This window comes from Neopsephotus bourkii, unplaced genomic scaffold (assembly GCF_033783945.1).
Source record: "Neopsephotus bourkii isolate Nb327-2 ecotype Australia unplaced genomic scaffold, CSIRO-AGI_Nbou_v1 NB_1346, whole genome shotgun sequence".
In the NCBI taxonomy this organism is placed as follows: Eukaryota; Metazoa; Chordata; class Aves; order Psittaciformes; family Psittacidae; genus Neopsephotus; species Neopsephotus bourkii.
The window spans coordinates 4,312,441-4,336,607 of record NW_026901826.1 but is presented as its reverse complement, the minus strand read 5'-3'; the positions used below and the strand labels follow the sequence as shown (position 1 = coordinate 4,336,607).

General features: G+C 36.9%; 1 protein-coding gene across 1 annotated transcript in view; it reads right to left on the bottom strand.

Annotated features, from left to right (window-relative positions):
* The window catches only part of PRKX (protein kinase cAMP-dependent X-linked catalytic subunit), a 61,049-nt gene that overhangs the window by 12,691 nt on the left and 24,191 nt on the right, over nucleotides 1-24,167 (bottom strand). Inside the window, exons 2-4 of the mRNA XM_061366532.1 lie at nucleotides 17,175-17,343; nucleotides 12,610-12,873; nucleotides 5,327-5,446 (exon numbers count right to left, since the gene is read on the bottom strand). Of these exons, the coding sequence (XP_061222516.1) occupies nucleotides 5,327-5,446; nucleotides 12,610-12,873; nucleotides 17,175-17,343 (553 nt within the window). The remainder of the gene's footprint in view (nucleotides 1-5,326; nucleotides 5,447-12,609; nucleotides 12,874-17,174; nucleotides 17,344-24,167) is intronic.

Here is a 24,167-nt window from a genome sequence, read left to right as displayed (position 1 = left end):
TTATCTCATAATATTCCCAAAATGATCAAGATGCAATTAAAATTCTAAACTTATAATTGTCTAGAACATTCATGAAGTTATGAGCAAAGAGTACGTGTTTTACAGATCCAATAAGAATCAAGAGTATTTTCTGTTGTGCTTCCTTTACTAATGTAACACATCCCCTGATAACTGCAAGAGGCTTAGAATATTACAGTTGGTATAAGCAGCTTAGCCCAAGTGCCAACAGTTTTTCAAAGTGGCAGTCACCTTTTTAGAAGTTACCACCAGAAACCTGTTAGGGGAATGAAATAACTAACTACTCATTCACTAATCTCAGTCCCACCTCACCTTCTATAACATGACCAAAGCATCCCTTTTACTATGCTTCTGTCTCAAAAAAAACCCTACAGAATAAAGGCATTTTGAGCATCAACCATATTAAGAACTTCCAGCCACTATTAAAATCCAATGTTTAAAGTATTTTCACATCTCCATCAGTATAGTTAAGAAAAGCTGTCTGTGTGTATAAGGATAAAAAAAGTACTACTACATTTTGTATATTACTATGGTGTAAAATCAAGAACAAGTATGTATAAGTTTTTGCATACTTACACATGGTTATATTGCTCTTTCCTTTCCCACTTTGAAAAACTGAAATTAATATGTCTAGAATTCCTGTGAGAAATTTAGCTCACATTTGGCTCTATTATTAGTTTAATGGCAAGACTGCTTAAAGTGCATTTGAATTGTATGCAAAATGAGAAGAGCTTTGAAAGATGACAGTTTTTTTACAGACAAACCAACTTGACTTTGAAACTACTTGTAAACATCTATTTTCAACACAGCAAGGATTTTACACAAAACAAGTATTGTGCTGAAAGCTACCTAATAAATCAACAAAACCCCCTTGAGTTTCAGACTATCTTCACACTGTAACACCAATACAAACAGCTGCCTTTTTGCCACGAACAGAAAAGCAGGAAAAAAAAAAAATATCTCTGCATATGGGACAACAGCTGCAAACCATTCCTTTTGCTAACTGTTGCAGAACAATGGCATTGGCACTGGTCTCAATGATAACATAGTTTTAGCACTGAATATGGGAAGTCGTAAAACCCCAAGGAAAACACACATCTCAGAGAATGCAAAACTGTAGACAGGAACAATTAGCTACCTGAAATGACAGACCAGCACATCACATCTGATCACCAAAGCAAAACCAAAAAACACAAAGCCTTCATTAAATCAGAAGATTCAGTTAGCTACACATCTGATGATTGCACAATTATGACCTAATGTTAAATAACAAGTTTATTTTCCTTTATGACAGATTTTAATAGAATATATTTACTCAGAGATCTTTCAATTATTTCTATTGACAGTTTGTTTAGCTTGTTTAGATTAACCCTATGAATTTGGTACTACTCATCTGTGCTGTAAAGATTTCTTCTCACCCATGGCTCTCCCTGTTCTTCAATATTTCATGCTTTTTATTCTTATTATATTTTACTATCTTAAACCTAAACAGACCTTGCCTTAAATATAGTGTGTGAAGATTTAGAATTCCATGGCCCTCTAGAGATTAAGTCAGAGAAATAAGACACTGCAGAACATGAAAGTGTGGTTTTGCTTGTTTGTTTTTAGAGACCATTTCCTCACACACATATCTATCAATTATTTTCAATTGCTTTTGGGGTTCAGAGAGTAAATTCTGCAAATAGCTGCCAAATGTCTTCAGTAACTCGCAGATAACAATTTAGTCTTGAAGTCAGGTTTTGTTCACCTTCAAATAATTTTCGTGTCTTTGAATTTCAAGGGATTACGTTACCAAGGACTGGTTTTGCATTAAAAGTCTTGATAGGAAATATCAAGCCACATCTTGAGTTGGTGAAGAAGAGTCATAAAACACTACTGCCAACTATAGCAAAAAGCTGATAAAATGCTAAAAGCATATACCTGATGTCACAACCTGCCCTCCTAAAGAAATCACACATAAGCCACAATCCCTACCCTTCTCAACCTCCCAAACCCCAGAATCTTGAAAATCCTAAGCAAGTAGTATCAATTTAAAACCCCTCAAAATAAAACAAAATAAAATAAAATAACATACACAAAAAACAAACAAAACAAAAACCGAACCAAAAAACCCGAGCAAACTTGGATGGAGTCCCTGTCCCAAGCTTTGGATAAGGACTCCATCTGAGCACTAAAAAGTAAAAAGCAGCATCCAATCATTATGAAGAGCATGTCTGCACTGATACTGTAGCAAAAAACATTACAAAATCAGTGCAGCAGGCAGCTGCTCTGTCAATCAGCCCATATAAGAACTCAGCTGCCTTCTAGAAATGTGTACTTTGTTTCTATTTATTAAGAGTCTCTATAACCAAACTGTTTATGTTAAGTTGGGGGGAATCCAAATCTTATCCCTTGAGCCAGATAGCGTCAGGACACAAAGAATCTCACATAGAAATGACTGCACCTGCTCCCTATTTTTATGAGGAATATACACCAGTCATATTTCAGCAGAATATATGTAGCAGTCATACTTCAGCACCCTGCAGTGTTGAGGCCTCAATGGCTCCAGAGACAAGATCTTACTTGACTAACACCTGTAGTCAGTATGTTAACTTTGGAAACCATGTTTCTCTTACTGCTCTAGCAGGGAAAATTCCATCAGCAGCTCTGTAAGGTGCAGAAAGGAAAAATGCACAATATCCACTTACACGGAGACTACACAGACCAAACAGAGTGGTCCCACCAAAACCTGTGGCAGGAACATAAATAACTCAGACTATAGCTGGGAGACTGCAGCACCTGCAGCCATGTGACAGCATCAGACACTTTTTATCTGCGGTCTTCATGCTGTCTAGGACTAAGATTAGTGGTAAAAAGGCTGCTGGGAATCTCCTGCTCCTTTCATCCCTCTGAGGAGCTCCTTGACCAGCTTGGGCCACTCACCCTTACAGGGACAGGAGGCAGAAATGTGAAGCTTGGCTTCTGCATAGATCAGCCTATGTAAATAATGACTTTTTGTTAGACAAGGCAGCCAAGTCTGCCTGGGTCAGTAGGGAACTATTAATACATTGTTATGCCTTTTCTGCCCAGAAATTGCCTTGAGATTCAAAGTCAATGGATATGCAAGCCTACAGGATATTAAGAAAGCAAACAGTGGGCAGCACTGCTGTCTTGGGATGAAGTTTTGATGCTATTGGGTGGAATTCTTCAGAGCAAACACACGCAATGGATTGGAGCTCTCAAGTGATTGCCCACCAGGGGAACTGTCTGCCTGGGCAACTTGACAAGCTTGTCTAAACACCAGAAGTCCCCAAAGTTACCCTGAACTGACAGTACTGTACAGAGAAAAGAAAGAATAAATCCATGCAAAAATGTTGTTATTCCAACCACTCTGTAGGGCTGCAGATCCAGAATGAAAGGCCAGAGACGCAATTCAACACACACTGAGGGAGTGAGAAAGTATAGGGGCCTAGTACCAAAAACATTCTAACAACTATGAAACTAAAACTGATGTTATTGATACTGATTATACTGATACTGTGTTTATTTCAAAGCCATAAAAAACTTGCTTTCAACAGCATTTGTTCTGTTGCATTGACCACCATAAAACAGATTTCTTTAAAAATTCCCACTCTTTTTCTAAATACCTTCAAATGATATAGCCAAGACGAAAAAAGAAAAACATGCAGATGTCTTGTTTAGTACACAAGCAAAATTACATGTTCTCCCTACCTAAACCAGTCATTTAAATATTATTCAAAATAGCATTTCTTTTTTTAAATCAGAGCAAATTGACAGTTAATTTTATTTACCCAACACTTAAAGTCAGCAGCAGTAAATTATATTAATGTCAGAAAGTCGCTATTCAGTTTGAATTTGTATCTTTCAGAAACACTGCTTACCAAGCAAATTCCAAAACATAGACAATTTTCCCTGTTCCTTTTTCTCTAGCTGTACTAACTTAGGAATGCCATCCAGAGGGACCTTGACATGCTTGTGAGGTGGGCTGATGCCAACCTCATGAAGTTTAACCATGACAAGTGCAAGGTCCTACACCTGGGTCGGAGCAATCCCAGACACAGCTACAGGTTGGGCAGAGAAGAAATTCAGAGCAGCCCTGTGGAGAAGGACTTGGGGGTGCAGGTCAATGAGAAAATGAATATGAGCTGGCTTCAGTGTGTGCTTGCAGCCCAGAAAGCCAACCGTATCCTGGGCTGCATCAAAAGCAGCGTGACCAGCAGGTTGAAGGAGGTGATCCTGCCCCTTTATTCTGCTCTCGTGAGACCTCACTTGGAGCATTGTGTGCAGTTCTGGTGTCCTCAACATAGAAAGGACATGGATCTGTTGGAACAAGTCCAGAGGAGGGCCGCGAGAGTGATCAGGGGACTGTAGCACCTCCCATATGAAGATAGGCTGAGAAAGTTGGGACTGTTCAGCCTGGAGAAGAGAAGGCTGCGTGGACACCTCATAGCAGCCTTCCAGTATCTGAAGGGGGCATACAGGGATGCTGGGGATGGACTCCTCATTAGGGACTGTAGTGACAGGACAAGGGGTAATGGTTTAAAACTTAAACAGGGGAAGTTCAGATTGGATATAAGGAGGAAATTCTTTCCTTGTAGGGTAGTGAGGCACTGGAATAGGTTGCCCAAGGAGGTTGTGAATGCTCCATCCCTGGCAGTGTTCAAGGCCAGGTTGGACGAGGCCTTGGGTGACATGGTTTAGTGTGAGGTGTCCCTGCCCATGGCAGGGGGGTTGGAACTTGATGATCTTAAGGTCCTTTCCAACTCTAACCATTTTATGATTCTATGATTCTACTAGTAAGTCTTCCTAGTTGCCACAATGCATTTCGGATGACTACAGCTTCCATTGCAAATATGATTTCGCTATGCTAGAAACTAATCACAGGAGTTTCAAAGAAAACTGTTTAGTCCTCTTCTTCACCCTTTAAACATAAAGGATATTGAACATAAAAATCTAAACTTCAACAAACCTGGATTTCCAAAACAGATGAGGAAAAGAGCAGCTGTTAAAAGTCTTAGACTAAAAAAAACAAACAAAAACCAGACAAACAAACAAACAAAAAGGCAAAAAGCAAAACTGACTATCAAACTAAATAAAAAAAAAAAACGTAAAAAAATCCCCATAACAGTAATGATACATGTTCTTTTGTACACCTTCCCAATTCCTTTCTTCAGGAAATGAAACTTGTGTATCAATAACAAATTTAACCCAAATTTGCTATTCTGAATATCATAAACACAACTAGCGAAGAATCCTGTATTACTTTATTATATAATATTGCTGTGATATAGTAATCATTATCACTTACCCTGACAGCATCTCAAATACAAGAATTCCTAGAGCCCACCAATCCACAGCTCTTCCATGGCCTTTGCTTTGTATAACTTCTGGTGCAAGGTACTCTGGAGTGCCACAAAGCGTCCATGTCCTGGGAGAAAAAGACGACAGAAAAAAATTAAACAAGCAAACAAACAGACTAACCTGAAACTGAAATAGTAGTAATAGAAAAAAAACAACAACAACAAAAAAAAAAAAAACAAACCCACAAACGAACAAAACCAAAACAATAAAACAAACAAACAAACAAAAAAAAGACCTTTACAAGACCTAAAAAGGATTGCTTCGATGAGGATCTTCAATTCTCCTATAACTGAGATATAAGGAAATTAAGAAACTTCCTGGCTGCAAGAAGTACCTGTGCACAGTTTGCTGACTGTTGGTATAGTACTTTATCCATTAGGCTATTACATTGCCTTGACAGCTTTTGTCACCCTGTGACCCTGGGATTTCATGCAGTACTTCTGACAGGCTCAGCAGAAGGCAAGCTTATTAGCATATTCCAGCAACAATATGATTTTTTTGTTTGGAAAAAACAAATGCAAGAGGAGGAGACAAAAAAGTAGTAGCTTAAATCAGTAAAAAGCTACAGAGATATGCAGGATTCCTTTCACAATTTAAGCAATATTCTTCAAATGGTATTGAAATGTTGCCTGTTATTACTTTAAAAAGAAAACATTTTATATATTTGATTGTTTAAAATATTTACAAGGTGTAAATTTTTTAGACATAGCTTTCTTAATATAAGCTCCGGGTATAAAACTGTTCTATTGCTACGTAACTCAAATGTGCGTTTCAAGTTCTCTAAATTCAAGAAATAAATTGAAACTAAGCAGTTAATGTTTACATTTCAAGAACTGATTTTTCCTACCAGTATTCTGCTAAACGTAACAAATCTTTTTCCTAAACCTAAATAGATAATCAAGATGCAACTTATGGAATGTCAGACTGTCAACATTTTTTTTATATTGTTTTCTTTTTTGTGTGTTTGGTTTTTCACAACTTAACCTTGATTCATAAAAATACTTAACATCAAGAAAGAGAAGCTGTACAGTCAGTCAAGACTTTAAATGAAGGTTTATGATGCACAGAGTTGAATTTCTTTAACCTTGGTTTTAATATGATTTTAATATGGAAAACCTTGGTTTTAATAAACTAAATTACTCCAGGTAAACTGTCAGAATGTGTTGGACAACACTATGCACGGTTCTTGAAAATGCATTCATTAGTGTAAATAATACACATTTAATTTTCATCGTAAAAAGGTGGCATATTTTTTATTGCTAGAAAATAGAAACTTCTTGCAGTTCAAACATACTTACGAAAATCCTTATGTACAGCACTGCTTTACACACTACTGCCATCTAGCAGTTGTCCAGATAAGGACAGGGTAATTAGGAAAAAGCAATGCTTTGTTCTCTTAAAACAAAACAACCCCTGTATTACAGGGTTTTACATGGCTGTATTACAGTCCATTGTCCTAATATTTTTTTTTATACTAATTTAGACAGCTCTGCAAATAAAACAGCTAGCAGTTTTACTCTATTTGGGGAAGAAGGCACATACAAATGAAGTAAATACAGCAGGCACATATGTTTTAATGGACAAGCTAGATGATTTACAAGGCAATGTCCCCCCACGGTCGTCCTTTCCTCCCCCAAAATTGCTACAACTATGAAACCCCAAATTCAGCAAAAATGCAGTCCTTGGTGGTTTTCATCCCTTATCAAGGTCATTTACATACAGAAAAAAAACTATTAGTCTAAGATTTGACCATGACTCCCAGGACCTCCATAATTTGCTAGTAACAATGTATTTAAAATGATACTCAATTCACGGCTTGAATTCGCGAACAAAGATTTGGGATGGGCATTACCCGTGCTTACTACAAGCCCGCTGATGACTAAAAAGGCCAATGTGGGAATCCGGTTGCAAAAAGCATAAAGAAAGGTCTCCTTGGGTGGTATAGGCAGGGCACGATTCTACGTTGTCTTTTCTCCTCTAGACTAGTTCTGCGTGTGTTCTCCAAGAAGACAACAGCATTATGTATGGTGTGTCTCCAAGTCTCCTGATTGGAGGCCAAAGTGGACCACTGATAGTAGTCAATATGGCCAAGGCTAAGGTACTGTTTCAGGGAGTCCTTATATCTCTTCTTTGGGGCACTTCTCTTGTGGCAACCGGTGCCAAGTTCCCCATAACACATGATCTTAGGGAGGTGATGATCCTTCACCCTAGAGACGTGCCCTGCCCAGCGCAGCTGCAATTTCAGCAATATGGCCTCAACAGTGGTGACTCCTGCCTGTTGAAGGGCAGTAACATTTAAGACAGTCAGTCCAATGGATGTTTAGAATTGTATGGAGGCAGCGCTGATGAAAGAGTTTGAGGAGTCGCAGGTGATGACGGTAGATAACCCATGATTCAGACCGATATAAAAAGTAGACAATACAATGGCTCTATAGACACTAATCTTTGTACTTCTCTTCAGGTGTTTATTGCACCAGACTCTTTTATGGAGTCTTCCGAAGGCTCTATATGCCTTTGCTATTCTGTTGTCTATCTCTTTGTCAATCGTGGCATCCAAGGAAATAATGCTTCCCAAATGGTTGAACTGCTGAACTGACTTAAGCTCTGACTTGCCAATGGTAACGTGGGGATGGTGATAATCTTGTGGTGGAGGTTGGTAGAGAACTACTGTCTTCTTCAAGCTGACTTCCAGCTCAAAAAACTCAGCTGCCTCTGCAAAGCAAGATGTTAAACGCTGCAGAGCTGCTTCTGTGTGGGCAACAAGGGCGGCATCGTCAGCAAAAAGCAGTTCATGAAGAAGATGATTTAGGGTCTCAGTGTGGGCCTTCAGTCGCCTTAGATTGGATAGGCTCCCATCAGTACAATATCGAATATAAATGCCGTCTTGTTCGTCCACGTCTACCATAGCCCTTTGGAGCATCATGCTGAAGAAGACTGTGAATAAAGTCAGTGCAAGAACGCAACCCTGTTTCATACCATTGGTTATTGGGAAGGGCTCGGAGAATGCATTGCCATATCTGACTTGGCCTTGCTGTTCCTCATGTAACAGTATAGATTAATAACAAGATCTTTTCTTTCAAGCAAAAGGAAAACACAAATTAAGGAAATGCCAGCATAACTTGAAGACCCCTAGCTGCACTAGGAAATACAATTTATTACCATCAGTAGGTCATCTACTTAATTTCAATCAATAAATTTATGTTTATTAACTACACAAAAACTTGGGGAAAGCTCAAATTCTTTATAAAGTTGTGCATTTGTGCTGTAAGATCATGACTTCCTCATTTGTTAGCCATTAAACAAGCTAATATTTTTTAAAATTAATCAAGCAAGATGACTTCATCTTTTTACAGAATTTAAGTTTTTTGGGGTTTGTATTTTTTTCTGGTTCATTTTTGTTTTTATTTTTGTTTTGGTTTTTTTTTTTTTTTTGACGTTTGTTTGTTGGTTTGTTTGGGTTTTTATCATTACTATTTCATGACTGTTGCATATTCATCAGAAATTCCAGATAATCTTTTTGAAGATAAATTAGAAAGCACAAAAATAAGAATAAACCGTGTCATTCAAACTACTACAAAAATAAGTCTATTGCCCTGGGTTTTCAAGATAAAAGCTGAAGGTAAGCAATAGTTAATAAGTTTGAACATTTAATTTGAAAACATGAAAATAAACCAAAGAATTTACTCTGGTCACTAAGGTAAGCTATAAATAATATTTGCAGGACTGTTAACAGTATTATTTGAAGAAGTCAAGTCTTTATGTTTAACGTATTTTAGCATTCTACACCATTCAGCTTAAACCTCTGAAGTCCCTGACAGGCTTCTCACATACAAGCTGGAGATTAACAACAATGTACTTTCTGGCATTCTTGTCTGGAAGTTTCTCCGTAATTATATTCAGTGGAGGTTGCTTTGTTTCCAGCCCGCAAACAGTGACACTTTGCAAACAAGACTTGCTGTGTTTTGTTTTACTGTTTTGTTTTCTGTTTTGTTTCATTTTCTCTCTTCAGTTCACTCCACAGGCCAGTCACGAGGCACAACCATTTTCAGTAACAGTGCAGAAGTACCTCCGATGCCTTTATGGTTAATCACTTCTCAAGTTTCTAGGAAGACTTTTACAGTTTAACAACTGAGGGATTATTTTTTTTTTTAGGAATTTAAACTGAACAAACAGAACTTAACACTCCTAAAAAAAAAAAAAAAAAAAAAAAAAGAGTCCTAACTTTACCTAAAACTTTCACAACAATCTCAGAGAAGTCTATGCATAAAATATATAAAATTCCATGAAGTTTAGTTTCATGTGTCTCTGAAAGAATGCAGGAATTAAAACAAATTTAGAAGGCCCACAAGTGAGAAATATCAGAAATATGTTTAATGGATATACATTTATTCATGGTGGATATGTGGTCTGTGCTTTCCAGAAAAAGAAACCTCTAAACATGTACTGGCTATAAAGTTCAAAGCAAATTCTTTCTACATTCTTCAGGTAACAACAACAAACATCCCCTCCCCATCTTTTTTTCTTGACTGCCCTTTTTTTAAGGTAGTGGCACATCTATTTTATGTGAATATACTTACAAGAAACTGAAAAGTCTTCAATTAAGCAACCCCAAGGTAGAAAAGAAGAAATAAACAGCAGCTGAGCAAAGACACTGTTTTGAAGAAAAACTTAGAATTTTTAAGAGCACATTATGACTGAAAAGGGAGGAACAAGGATAAACAAAAGGACAAATCAATAAGGAACAGGAGGAAACAAGAAAACTTCCTGGGATTTCCTCTTTCTCTAGGTTAAAAACTTAGAGCCTAGCCCTTCAGAAAATGTACTAAACAGGTAAATGTGCAGGCTACTTCCCACATGGGGGCAAAAGCTATGAGCCAGCCACTCTCTCTGAAGAGCTGCTTAACTGTAGATGGATATGGTGAACACCTTTTCACACACTGTAATGGGAAGAAAAACATGTACTGAAAAATCTCAATTAAGCAACTACAGAATCATTCCTGGGACATATTCTCTATCAAGATTGTAACTGTATTTTTGAAGGTCTTCTGCAGACCATGCTTTATTTTACATATCATATCTTGTCTTCCCTTCCCTAGGAATACATTTGCTGGTCCTAAGTGGAGGGCTTCCTCACAGCTGTTTGAAAAACATATAGACTGTTTTATTTTCACAATTCATATATAGTATATATATATATGTATACAGATATAAACATATTCACATACTTTCATATAAGGTTCATATATACAGACATTTGCTGTGCATAAAGATGACAAAACATGTCTTTGCACTTCTCATCAAACAGTCTATGAAACAAAATAAGTGGATAAATTGCTGACAACTGTGTACCTTTACAGTGAAAAAAAAAAGTGTTATGAAAATGACTACAGCTACGGTGAAGAATACAGACTGAAACCAAGAAAACCCAAACCCCAACACAAAAAAAAAAAAAAAAACACCCAACAAAACAACCCAAATAAACCAGATTTGCATAGGTAACTGCTTGTGCTCTACCTGGTTAAGTCCTTGCTCCTTTCAATTTTATGTTCTCTATTACCTGTTGTACAATTACAGGTAAATCAGCTACAAATACAAAACTATTTTAGTGTTCTACGTCATCTATGATTCAATTCAGAACAAACTGTTCAACTTCACTGTTCCCCCCCCCAGCAATATAGGACACACAAAACCCCCACCCAGTTAAAAGAAGTAGCGATAACTTCTTTTTATGTCCTAAAATGTATTTGAACAAATTTAACAGATTCATCTCCCGGATTGAAAACTATACTCTGAAGTGAACTAGCATTTTATTTAATGAAAGGCTACATCTGTTGTGCCTTAAACCCACAGAAATCCAAATTAAGAATAACCACTAAGTGGCAGTATCTACATGTAAAAAGGAAGTGGTAAGAATTTGTATGAAAATATCTCATAAAAAGATCATCCTACTTTCTTACATGGAAGTAGCCTTACCTCTTCCTGCAAAAAAGTAGTTTCCATTTAAAAACAAAATAGCAAAAAATAAAACAAACCCATATTTTTACACCTATCTGCTTGACCAGTGGAAACGGAATTCAGTCAAACATGTTGATATTATAACATTATTGTTTCAAAACAGACATTTAGACCTCAAAGGTGAATAGAACCAGTGTACTTATTAGTTGTCTACCATTCTCATGTGCCAAGGCAACTCAGCACTGTAAGAATGTAACCCACAGCAAAGCAACCTTTATGACCTCCGTAACGTGATTTGATCCCTCAGATCTATCTTCATTTCAAACTGATTTTCTAGAATTTCACACAGACACTGAGCTGTTGCAAAAGCAGCATTAAACAGGAAAACAGATGACTAAAGAGGATGAGCACCTATGTAATACCTAACTCACTTATTAGGCTGCTCAGCTAGGACGACCAGATATAGCCTCCTTCAAGAGGTGGCCCAAGGGCATAATACTACAAAAACTTGTCACACCACTTTTCTAACATGAAAGGCTAGTTTACCTTCCCCCCCCCTTTTTTTTAATCCCAGTGACAGCTCTTGCTTCCTTTTAAGAACATGTATTATAATCTCAGAAGAGTAGCTCAAATGGAGAGAACAGAAACCACTGGGGGAAAAAAAAACAACCTCTGCGCTATCAAAAAAAGCTTGCATACACTAGTGAAATGGTCATAAGGCTGACAGTATTGTAGAAGTTAAAGTGAAATAAGTCAGTTCTGCTACGTTTGCTTTACTGTTTCTGTCTAGATTTTGCAGTTTCATTTTAGCAACAGGCTAGTAAAAACAAAATATCCAGTTTTCAAATTATTCCCATATTAAAAAAAAAAACACTCTCTGAAAGGAAAGCAGAAGAAAACATGAATTACAAAACACTTAGCAATTCAATGTGTATGGAGCATTAATGTCCCATTTAATATACTGATGCACAGATCTCAACATTTTCTAATATTACTTCACTGAAGTCCTTTTTCATAAGATGACCACTGAAAAAAATACAAAATTATTTAGACAAAAATATTTTACTACAGTAGCTTATCTGTCATCTTGCTCCTAGTTATACCTAAGGTGCAATATTGATTTTCCTGCAGTCCTTTCAAGATGATAATATCCTTTAAATTAAGGTATTTGACACTTGTGAACTGCACGGAATATTAGGTGAAATGCTCTGAAAGCAAGGTTTTTTCTTCTGTTCAATGTGCAAAACGTAATTACTATAACAAAAGCCTACTTACCTATCCACCAGCTTTTTAGCAAATCCAAAATCAGTAAGCTTGATATGTCCTTCTTTGTCTAGCAATATATTTTCAGGTTTTAAGTCTCTGTAAACTATTTCTTTGGAGTGCAGGTATTCTATTGCACAAATAATTTCTGCAGAATAAAACAGTCCTGTGCTGTTGTTGAAACGCCCCATGTTGCGCAGGTAACTAAAAAGTTCTCCTCCTGGCACATATTCCATTAACATATATAGAAAACGTTCATCGTGGTTGGTCCAAAATCTGTAATAAAAACATTATTTTACTGAATAAATTATCTGTCCAATTTGCTTTAGAAGTATATTTCTGTAAAATTATCACTGCTCTATGTACATAATCAATTTATGATTCCTAGTCCACAAATATTAAAACCCCACGAATCTATGTAGCAGATATTCAAGTAGCTGACTTAACCTGGAAAGTAAAGCAGATAGTTCAGGATGCAGAGGCTAAGAAAGAAAAATCTAACTGAAAGACTTTGCTGCATCGTACAAAAACAGGTCTGATAAGCAGCTAGTAACTGACTTGGTACACTGCCAGTCTGCTAAGAACAGACAATTCTTACACACCGTACCTTTCATTTAATCAAATATTGCCAAAGTGATGGTGCATAAGAAGAACCTTTGTAAGGATGTTTATGACAGTGTGTTAAAAAACAAGACACCAGAGAGTTCTCCTTCCCCTCTCCTATCCCCTTCTCCCTGGAAACATTCAACCTCGACTAAACTATCAAATCACAACGCCTGCTCTTCTACAATATCTTTAACAAAAGTCATAGAAACCCAAAAATTATCGCAAAACAAGATTCCTTTCTATACTTCAAAATTAACCTAATGAAAAGTATCTTCCATTATTCAGACTATTACCTTTAATTTAAGAACTATGATTGTGGTACTCATTACTACAGTGCACTAAAGAGCAGCTAAGGAACAAGGAAAATCTTTACACATGGCTTTCAAATTCTTCATTGCAGAATACAGAATCTTCCTTCCTACATTCCCCAAAACTAAGCTGTTTTTCTTTCTATCCATATTGAACAACTCATACACCACAAACCCAAATATTACTTGATACTTAGGAAGAAAATAAGTATGTAATATGTAGAATATTCTACAATTTTAAAACAAACAGCTATCTCTATTACTAAGTTAACAGATGAAGAGCAGCGTATCCCTACCTAGTTTAGTGATATAAGAATAGAAGTTACTTTAGCCTCTAGTAACTGTTTCTGCAGTATCTTAAGAATGGAAAGATCAAGTATCTTTTTGTTTGGGGTTTTGGGTCTTTTTTCTTCGTTAGCTGGTTCATGATTAAGGCACAGAGTCTCAAGAAAGATAAGCAGAGCAAACTGAGCTCCAAAACCTATGAGCGACTTTTGTTCAGTAATATTTGCTTTCTTGATATCAGCACTGAAGCATCCAAGAAAATGAGACAACCACGCATCAGGAACAGCTCCCCCAGCTTTTTGCTTTTATGGCACTACTTCCATATTACAGTCATCAACATCATCAACTGGCTGTTGATGATGTTCATGGTATCTTTATTGATTGTGTAAAAAAAAAAAAAAAACAAAAACCCGCACTCTTGAAATGTATTTTAAGTAGTAAGGCAAAATTGCACCTACAATAAACAAAGAAAGAGGAATCAGAATAAGCAAAACAAAGCAAACCACCTATTAAAACAAAACAAACCAAAGAAACCCCAAACATGCACAGGGGAGAGAAAGGGCAAAATCTGGCAAAGAACACAGAGGATGAAAGTGGAAAACCCAGACCATTAAAGACAGCAGTTTTACTGCAATTAATTTCTTCAAGAACTGGCTTTTAAAGGTTTGTCTATCAACAGAAAATTTAATGCATTATTTGGCATACATAAAAAATAGCAATAATTAAGAACAGCAAAATAAAAATTCAGTATTTGCAATATGGATTGCTTTAAGTGGTATTTGACTACAAAACCTGAAAATATTACAGAAGCTGTGGTTAGAATTACAATGCCATGCAACATTGTGATTCAGCTTCACTACATGAATTTTAGATGCCATTGTGAACTCTTAAAGACAGATAACCTATTTTACCTTAACAGATAACCTATTTTACCTTACAGAACTGCAAGACATAGTTGATTTTATTAATTCTTGTCCTCTTGGGAAGAAAAAATAAAAAAAAATATCAAAGAGACATGTTAAAATTACAGCACCATATGAACTGCTGCACCCATAGAGGTATGACACATCACTCAAACATGTCAGCAAAGTTGCACCTAAGAGTCTCCAGTGACCAGCTCTTGCAGAAGCACCAAGAAAGCATTTCCAAAAAATAGTTAAAAAAAAATAAGTAGACAAATAACTTCAGTATCTCACAAAACCCAGGACCTCCTTATATGTAGCAAAGGCATTTCTCAAAAGTAACAGGAAAAGGAAAAAAAGAAAATCTTGTCTAAAAGCCTTTATATGTAGGAAGCTACAGGGAAGAGGAACACCAGAAATAAATTACATGCAGTATTAAAATTCTCTACCATAAAGTGCTAAAAAAACCCAGTATTATTATGTACTGACACATATTCATTGTTTTGCAACAAAAGGAAGATACTATCCATGTTTAAGATGGTGATGCTAATTGAAAATATAAAAAACAGACCATGGAGATAACACAGTTAAAAGGCATTGAAGCAGAACTATATAGGATATTTTTTCCCTTTTTGTTAATCAATTATAAGCAAAGAATTAATGGAAAAAAAACATCCCTTAGGGATGGGAGGAGGTGGCTGAAAAAAAACTGACAGCAACACAAAAAGCCAGAGAAAGTTTTATTTGTCATATAGTCAGTGACAATTGGCCATCAATCCTTGTTTAACCTAAAGCATCCAAATATTAACATGATTTCTATTTTAACTAACTCATTACAGCTAGGCGGCTTTGAGGCTCCTTTGCCAAGGAACAAAGGCATCACACAGACAACTGCATGAGCATAGATGCAGCAGCATCTCATTGAACACATGAACAGAAAATGCAAAGAGCTAGAAGACATGAAAAATGTTTGCCTTGCTCAGAAGTGAGCTTCTAGTCAGATTGTGTCCTTTGGTTATTTTTAAAATCTGACATTGTGGAAATATGACACAAATGAAATCCAAGAAAACGTATCTGTTTGGAGTTTTGGTCACTTCTGTATAGACGTGAACCCTCAACATCCCTGTCTCTCTTCTCACCCGTTTCTCTGTTCCCATACTTGCTGCACTGTTCCAGACGCACAGATGTACTGGGTTGAGGGTTTTGCTTGTTTGTTGATTTTGGTAGGTTTTTTTTGTTTGGTTGGTTGTTTTTTTTTGCTTCTTTTAAAGAATTTATGTATGATATACATATCATATGTGATATACGTGGATGTATATTATAAAACCTTGTTCCCCCTGTTCCATCCAGTCTAAACAGATGTACTCAGACCCTTTATCTTGCCTTCCTGTGTGCATATGAAACAGCACATATCTTACAGCTCATCTTAGTGACACTATGACACAAAGGATTTCTGGACACTGGCTGGAAACTAACATGATGCTGGAAAAAGCAACAGCACACCAATGTAAAAGCCTCCTTCTGCAGGTCTCTTTCCATCTTTCAGATGACTACCATGCTTTTGCCTTTTCCTTTTTCTTATCATAGCTTCTTAGCCCTGGGAAGAGGTTTGCACTCCCTGCAGCTAGACATTTACTAAAGCTAATTTTGTCTAATTTTATGTAAAGCTGATTAAAGCAGGTAAATGCAAAACAAATTTTAGTCAATGGCTCTGTATCCATGCATGAGAAAATATAGATGGAAGTTAACTGTGCAGTTACCCAGAGGTTTAGCTATCCCATTAATAGATATGGACTCATACTTTTGTTGTGGTGCTGTGAACAGTAAAAGTCTGATGCCTTCTCTCCTTAATAAAGGAATCACTGGGATCATATGAATCACCATAATTCCACTAAAAAAAGTATTCTTCATAAAATGTGCTTAAATCATGCTTCTCAACAGGTTCCATCACTTAACCTCAAATATAGGAATCACAATGCCCAAGAAGTGATGCAGTACTTAAACTCTAAAAATAAAAGTTTGCAAAATAAAAATTTGTACAAGGTTTCAAAAAGCAGATGCTTAAAACTAATTATAACTTTATCTAGGACATATATATGTAGAAATACTTCTTTTCTCACCATTCTAATATTAAGAATGATTCTAGAAGTCATTTTGATGAGACAATATTAACATTTCTTCATTAGTATTTTCCTCTTACTTAAGAGGATATCTTCTGCAGTATGAAAACAAGAGACAGAGTAAAGCTTATAATAAATCACTGCTTAAATGTTTAAATTATGCCTCTTGATTTTAAGTTCTTGATTCTTCTGTAATAAATAATTCAGTCTGAAGTCTACTTTAGTCTAGATTACATAATAGAAGTTAAATGCTTGGTGTTGTTTAAGTACCTAAGAACTTGCAATGAAGTTCTGGAACACTTTATCTGCACTTTGTACATAAGTTAAATGAATTAAAAAAAAAATGAGCAACTCACAATCTGATCAAAAAGGGGTGGTTGACTTCTTTCAAGACTGACTTTTCATTGTGCACATGTTGCTCTTGCTTCAGTCGAATGACATCAGGAATGCTCATTACTTTCAGTGCAAAGTAACGTTTGGCCATTTTTTCCTTCACCAGATGAACACGCCCAAAGGTACCTGTGCCTGAAAAGTTGAAGAAGAAATGTCAGCTTACTGTAAAAAAAGGAAAAAAGGTAATTTACTGTATTAAAATCTACAGGAACTCAGTTCCTGTTTTGGGTTTTTTCCTCATCAATACATCGGTATTACATTTTAACTGGTTTTACACAATGTTTTTCTCGGGATTTCTCAACTTTTAATAATAATGATTTACTAAAAATAATGGTATTGTCATACTGCTTTTTGTTGAATAGATACCAGAGACATTTCTTGCAAAGAAGAGAAGAGGTCCCGAGAAAGGGTAAAGGAGATGTATAAACAAAGTAAGGATGTAATATGTAGGACTCAAACATAGCCAATGAAATGAAACAAGCAAAACTGCTCTCAGGTGCAGACGAAAGGCTAGGAAACACTCTCTTCGATTTCAGAGATCAGTTTTAATTTAGATCGGATGGCAAGGTGCATGGTAAACTCAAAAGCATTCAGCTGGTTATATTCACAGCATGTGGCATAAAAGTGAAAACAAAACAGAACAAAACACCAACCAACCAACCAAAAAAGTAAAAGGAAAATATGACCAAGGATATATGCCAGGGATTTAATAACTCCTCCACACACAAAAAACCTACTTAACTTTCCATATATTATTTATTAAAAAAAAGGTAGTTAAAAAGTCAATCAGGGCTTAAAATGTAGGCACTCAGAACACGATAAGCACGGAATATACAAAAATGATGACAATAAAAAAGAAAAAAAAGAAATTAAATATTCATCTACCAAGGTTCTGTGCACAGTTCTGGTGTCCTCAACATAAGAAGGACATGGAACTTTTAGAACAAGTCCAGAGGAGGGCCAAGAGGATGATCAGGGAACTGGAGCACCTCCCATATGAAGACAGGCTGAGAAAGTTGGGGCTGTTCAGCCTGGAGAAGGCTGCGGGGAGACCTCACAGCAGCCTTCCAGTCTCTGAAGGGGGCCTATAATGATGCTGGGGAGGTATTCTTCATTAGGGACTGCAGTGATAGAAAAAGGGGTAATGGGTTCAAACTGAAACAGGGGAAGTTTAGATTGGATATAAGGAAGAAGTTCTTTACTGTGAGGGTGGTGAGGCACTGGAATAGGTTGCCCAAGGAACTTGTGAATGCTCTCCATCCCTGGTGGTGTTCAAGGCCAGGTTGGACAGAGCCCTGGGTGACATGGTTTATTGGGAGGTGTCCCTGCCCATGGCATGGGGGTTGGAACTAGATGATTTTAAGGTCCTTTCCAACCCTAACTATTCTATGATTCTGTGATTCTATGACTGAGAATAGATGTTTGCAATGACTCAGGTGAGGAGATTATTCCCTTAGATGTGCACAGAGAGGTGAAGTCATTCAGCAGGATAAGAGTGATGGGAAAAAATACTTTGCTGACCCTTCTAAAAGCAAATTAAAAAATCTGCTTATAGTTTTGCATTATTATATTACATGGAAACAGCAGATCTGAGCCACGCTTTTTTTGTACTTAATGTATTCCTTTTTGCAATTCACTCTTCAAAATATAAAAGGAAAATAAAAGTACACTGCCTTTTAAGTAATGTATTATGTATTTCTCTGTTCGATACAGTAGTCATTAAAGTTCCCTATAAGCACATTGCACTCAAGACAATTATACATGACTGAAGTGAGTATTTCTTTTAGTTTGAAGTGAACGTTAAAACTAGCACATTTAGCCACACTGATATTTGTACTACAGCACAGTGTTATGCATTTGAAGACAAACGCACATGTCAGCTTGTTGGATTGCTGCTCATTGTTTTTTCATTCATTAAGCAATGCCATGTAGGCTCCTTTAGAAAAATAAAATAGATACTAGGATGCTTGGCATTCAAACCAATTTCCTAACTTGTAAGAAGTCACTGTCTTGTTGAGAAGACTTGGTTCAGTATTATTAACCAATATGTCAACTGATTTCCGATCGCTCTGGACAGTTATGTATGATCAATCTATACTACAAGACAATTTTCTAATATGTGTAGTGGGTACAGAAAGATGACTAAGTAGGTGAAAAGAAACAGATTTTTGAGGAGGGGCAGGGAGTTTTGAGGAGGGGCGGAGGGGTGGGGAGAAAGTAAAGGGAAGATGGCAGTGGAATGCAGACCAGAAAATTACATGGGGAGGGAAGGAAAAACAAGTAAGTTTTTGCTTCCAGTAGATTCAATAAACTGGAGAAATTATTTTTTTAAAGTTTGTTTTCCATATGTGTATACTTACCTAAACCATTTTCATTTAATTAAGTTATTCTTTCCAGTCACTTGCAATATTGGTTAAGAGCATGCCCTTTACTAACAAACAAAATACTCATATTACAAACTCGAAACTAAAAACTTCAGTGATCCAGTTTGATGGAACTTGCAGTTTCATTACCAACACAGCTTTCAAAACCAGCTTTCGAGATAAAACTTCTCACCACACAACCCTACCAAGGATTACAATTGTCCAAGCACAAAAGATTCTATCAAAACAGTTTTACATTCCCACCCGTCCTGAATTACAGTTCTTTAAGCATGAAAACAGTACACAGGTCTTAGATAAAGCCTGCTGTTACAGTGAAGTAAGCCATCAGGTTACCCTGGGAAATTTATCATGCAATTAAATCCTCTAGCAATGCAGACGCATTACATAACTATACATTATTTGCACATGACAACCTTATTTGCATGGGTATGGGCTTCTGAAAAAAAAAAAGAAAAAAAAAAAGAAAAAAAAGGCCCAAAATCTTTCAAGCAGAGCCACCTGTTAAAGCTATTTAAAATAGTGATTATTTACATCTGCACTGAATGCATAGACAAAAAAATTTACTTAGGTTAATTCAGAATTACGAGCTGAAATTTAAGTTCTGAGTAAAAACACTGTCAAGAATAAATAGTCGTACTGCACACTGACAGTAAAAATCATCTTACATTTTGAAGACTAGAAAATGTGGACTCAGGGAAATTAACAGCACCAACCCGCAAAGTAAATGCTGGGTTTATACACATTTTGATACTTGTATGAACAAAGTGCTTCCATAGACATATTTAACAGGAAAATCAGAAGGGAACACATATCTAATTGCTCCTAAATCTCGAGTGATCTCGTATTTTATGACTTGTTCTACGTGTCCTAGAAATTTTTATTTTAGAATGCTTTAATTTTTCCTTATGCTATTGGTCTAACTTTACAAACGGTGCTGCTCAGAAATAACAGTAATAATAATAGCAATCACAAGTTCTATCCATTTTCAAAGAAGGACCTGTAAGGGACTTATTTAGCAAGAGTTCTAAATTTGGAAACACGGCCTCTTTAAAAATGTCTCTGCCAGGAACAGCAAAGCCTGGCAGGCTATTCCAGAATAGTGGCAAGCACCTGATCTAGAGAGCCTCTGGGAAAACCAGAAGACCACACAGACAGGCAAGAACACACAACCTCCCTAACCAGTTTTATTGTTGAACTGATTGCAGGCAAGTCTTTTTCAAATGCCTTTAGCCCAGTTTCAAGTAACTACAGAAATCAAGATGACAATACAGACCAAGAAGCCACCTAACATTTGTTTTCAGACATCTCATAATAAGAAGTTTTTTCCCATTCAGGTCTTCCCAGAAAATCCACCTGCATCAGTTGGTAGTGAGAGTGTTCAGACATACAAATACCACCCTCCTAGCACTGCTGACAAAAAAATATGCTCTCTAAAAGCCCTAAAGAAAAATAGCAGCAATGTTCTGGAAAGATAACTGGAATTTACTTATATCATTTAAGCTGTTCAGTCAAACTTCTCTCACTGGAAAGAGCAAACAGTGAGCACTATGTATTTTTTTGAACAAGACAAAAAAGACTTGAACCATGTGGGGGCCATTAACAACAGGGAGCAGGGGAACCTGCTGAAACTTAAACACAGTTGTATGAAGTAGGGAAATGGGATTTAATTTATGCGCTGGCACAGCCACATACAGGACTAATTCTTAAGCTTTTTTTTATCGTTATGCTTTTAGCCAGTCTTCACATAACCAGGTAAAGTTTGCATACAAAGATGCCTGCAGTTCAAGTATCTCACTTGAAACTTCTGATGTGGATCTTCTGCTCATGCTTTTAGCCATTTCTGCAAATATTTTAAAATTTCTATTCCTTGCAAATAAATGCAAGAGGCAGAGAAGGACACAACGGTCAAGGTGGGAGGCTGCATGAAGTTGCTGTTATGGTTGTTTAGCACAGTCAAGAAAATCTCGCTGTTTTACAAAAACAAGACTTACTGCTGTGACCAGTTGGATATTCTGCCCCTCACATTCATGGGAAGAAAACTAAAAAAAAAATTAAAGCAGCAAACTGGCAGCATGTAAAATGGAACCCCAGCTCCATAAATTTGAAATAAAGTTTTTGGAAGCAGAAAAAGGCAGGGTAATGAGTCTTCTATCAAGGTATTGCTGCCTTCTGCTCCCCAGGAAGCAGACACTAAGCTCATGGAACAGCTTCTGCTAATCCCCAAGAAAGAAGTGGGTTTTTTTTTCTTTTGCCCTGATCACCTCAGGGCTCAGCTAAATTTGACCTTCTGTGACAGGCAAGTAAACATTCCTTGGGATTACCTTAAAATAGAAATATTCTGTACTTGTCCATATTGCACATAATAATGAAAGGAAATAGTGTTTACAGATTTGCACAATACTCTGCTAACATTTATTTAATGTTTAGTTCAAACCAAGAGAACTGTGGGGAACTGTATACTGTTCTGTACGACTGCTAGCCTGCTGAAAAAAGAGCAATGACTACACACACACATGCACACACACGTAAACCTACCCATCTCTATTACAGCACATTTTAGAGAAAACAAGAAATGTACTTATATCAGAAAATCATACCTCATGAAAAGTCATTAGAAGGTTTGAAGGAGGATTTGTAATTCACTTGCACAGTCCCTTTCTCCCTGCTAAGGCAAATAGCAAATGAAAGTTTCTGGCTACCAGTAAAGAAAGCAAGTAAAGTGTGGCTGTGCTATTTGCAACCTGCAGCACAATTCAAGATTTTCAGGACAAAATGGGCAAACAGAATAAAACATATAAAATGCTAATCACTAATCCAGTATAATCTGTTTACAACAGAAACAATAAAATTTGGGGATTCTTCTGCATATTTAATATGGTTGCAGAACTTGAAGGAATGCCAGCAATCTTCTCAATTAGGTAACCTTTTCATGTTAAACACACATAAAGGGAGGAGACCAAAAACTGCAGAGGACCAGGTTGGCCTAAGTATCAAACACAAGAAGTGCATTCTCAGTCTTACAAAACAAGTTGGATTCCCTAATGCCATGCCAAAAATACCTTAGACAGTTTCCAGGATTTTACTGTCTTTGAAGCCGGGTAGAAAAGACTAAAGAATGTGGGAATATTTCTGATGCACATTTAGATACTTTTGACACTATGAAAACCAATCCTGCAACTTCTGATTGGCTAAAACAATTGAGTAGTCATGTAGCGACTGTTTTGCTATTGATGTGACTAACTTAATACTCTGTTTGCCTCCTTATTTGCTCCTACTAATTAGGGCCAGCTGTTCCACCTTCCCATCCTTTCAGTACCCAGCTCTTTCTTCAAAGCAAGTTTGCCTTGTCCAGATGGCTACTATCTGTTTTAATGAAGAATAAACTAAGTCATGTGAGATCCATGACCCTGAGGCCTGTTTTCTGAGTCCCAAAAGGGTTGGCCCTGACCTCCACAAGATGCCCAGAAAAAGCATTGTGTGTATTTGCTTTTATTTACAGTTAGAATAAACATTTCCTATCTTGTCACATGTTAGTCTATAATGGTAGCCACAGGCGCAAGAGACTTGATTATTCTGAATATCAAGAGATAAACTATGTGAATTGTATTACTACTGAATGTCAAATTTGTCTGCCATTTAATCTGTCTCACCTTCAAATGCAACTTGAGCAGCCTAGCAATACACGTCTTCGACAGGGGAGCAGGGCTTGTCAGTAACTCTTGACAAAGAAGGGGAAGAAATGGCACAGCAAAGGAAACCAGCCTGCTCAAATAGACTGGTAATCAGAAGATTAACAATTGAGAGAAATATATGGGGAAACCACTTGACAGGAGCAATTGTGGGCTCCTACAACAGAAAACACGGCTGGCATATGAACAGGGCAACACTGAACAAGGATAATGATTTTGGTCACCATAGTAGCCAAGTTCACCTTTTTTTTTTTTTTTTTTTTGCTATTTTTAAACCAATAGACGCCCGAGTGTCAACTAAAAATCCACTGCAGACTGCCACTCAACCTTCTCAAATTCATTGTCTTCAGTGGTCCACAAACCAGCTGTGGATTGCCCACCGTAACCCTCAAGACCACTGCTTCCGTGCTTCTGTACCACTCTAGAGGGTTCTGATCTAAACATGAAAAACACACCAGAGAAAAAGAAATTCAAAGGAAGTTTCACAGGCTGCCCGTTGTTCTGTCTAGAGCTGTACCTCATGCTATTTGAAGAAGTAAATGCCAGAAAATACTTTTTGAAAAGCTTTTTTATATCCTTTCATATTCATGCCTAAGGAAACAGGCTGATTAAAAGAGCTTAAAAGCACAGAAAGTGGAGATGCTTTGTGTAGAGTTTGCCCTGAGCAGCATCCATCATATGCAGCTGTGCCAGAGTAGCTTGCTTCTGTGACTTTATTCATTTATCCATTATGCTATAATTCAGTTTACACGAGGAACTCCTTGGATAGAGAAAATGTCTTTCTACTTAGCAGTAACGTGAGATACTACACAACAAGAAATATGCCAGCCACATTGCAGGCAAGACCATTACTTTTCAGTCTACGTGCCCCAGAAACTTTATT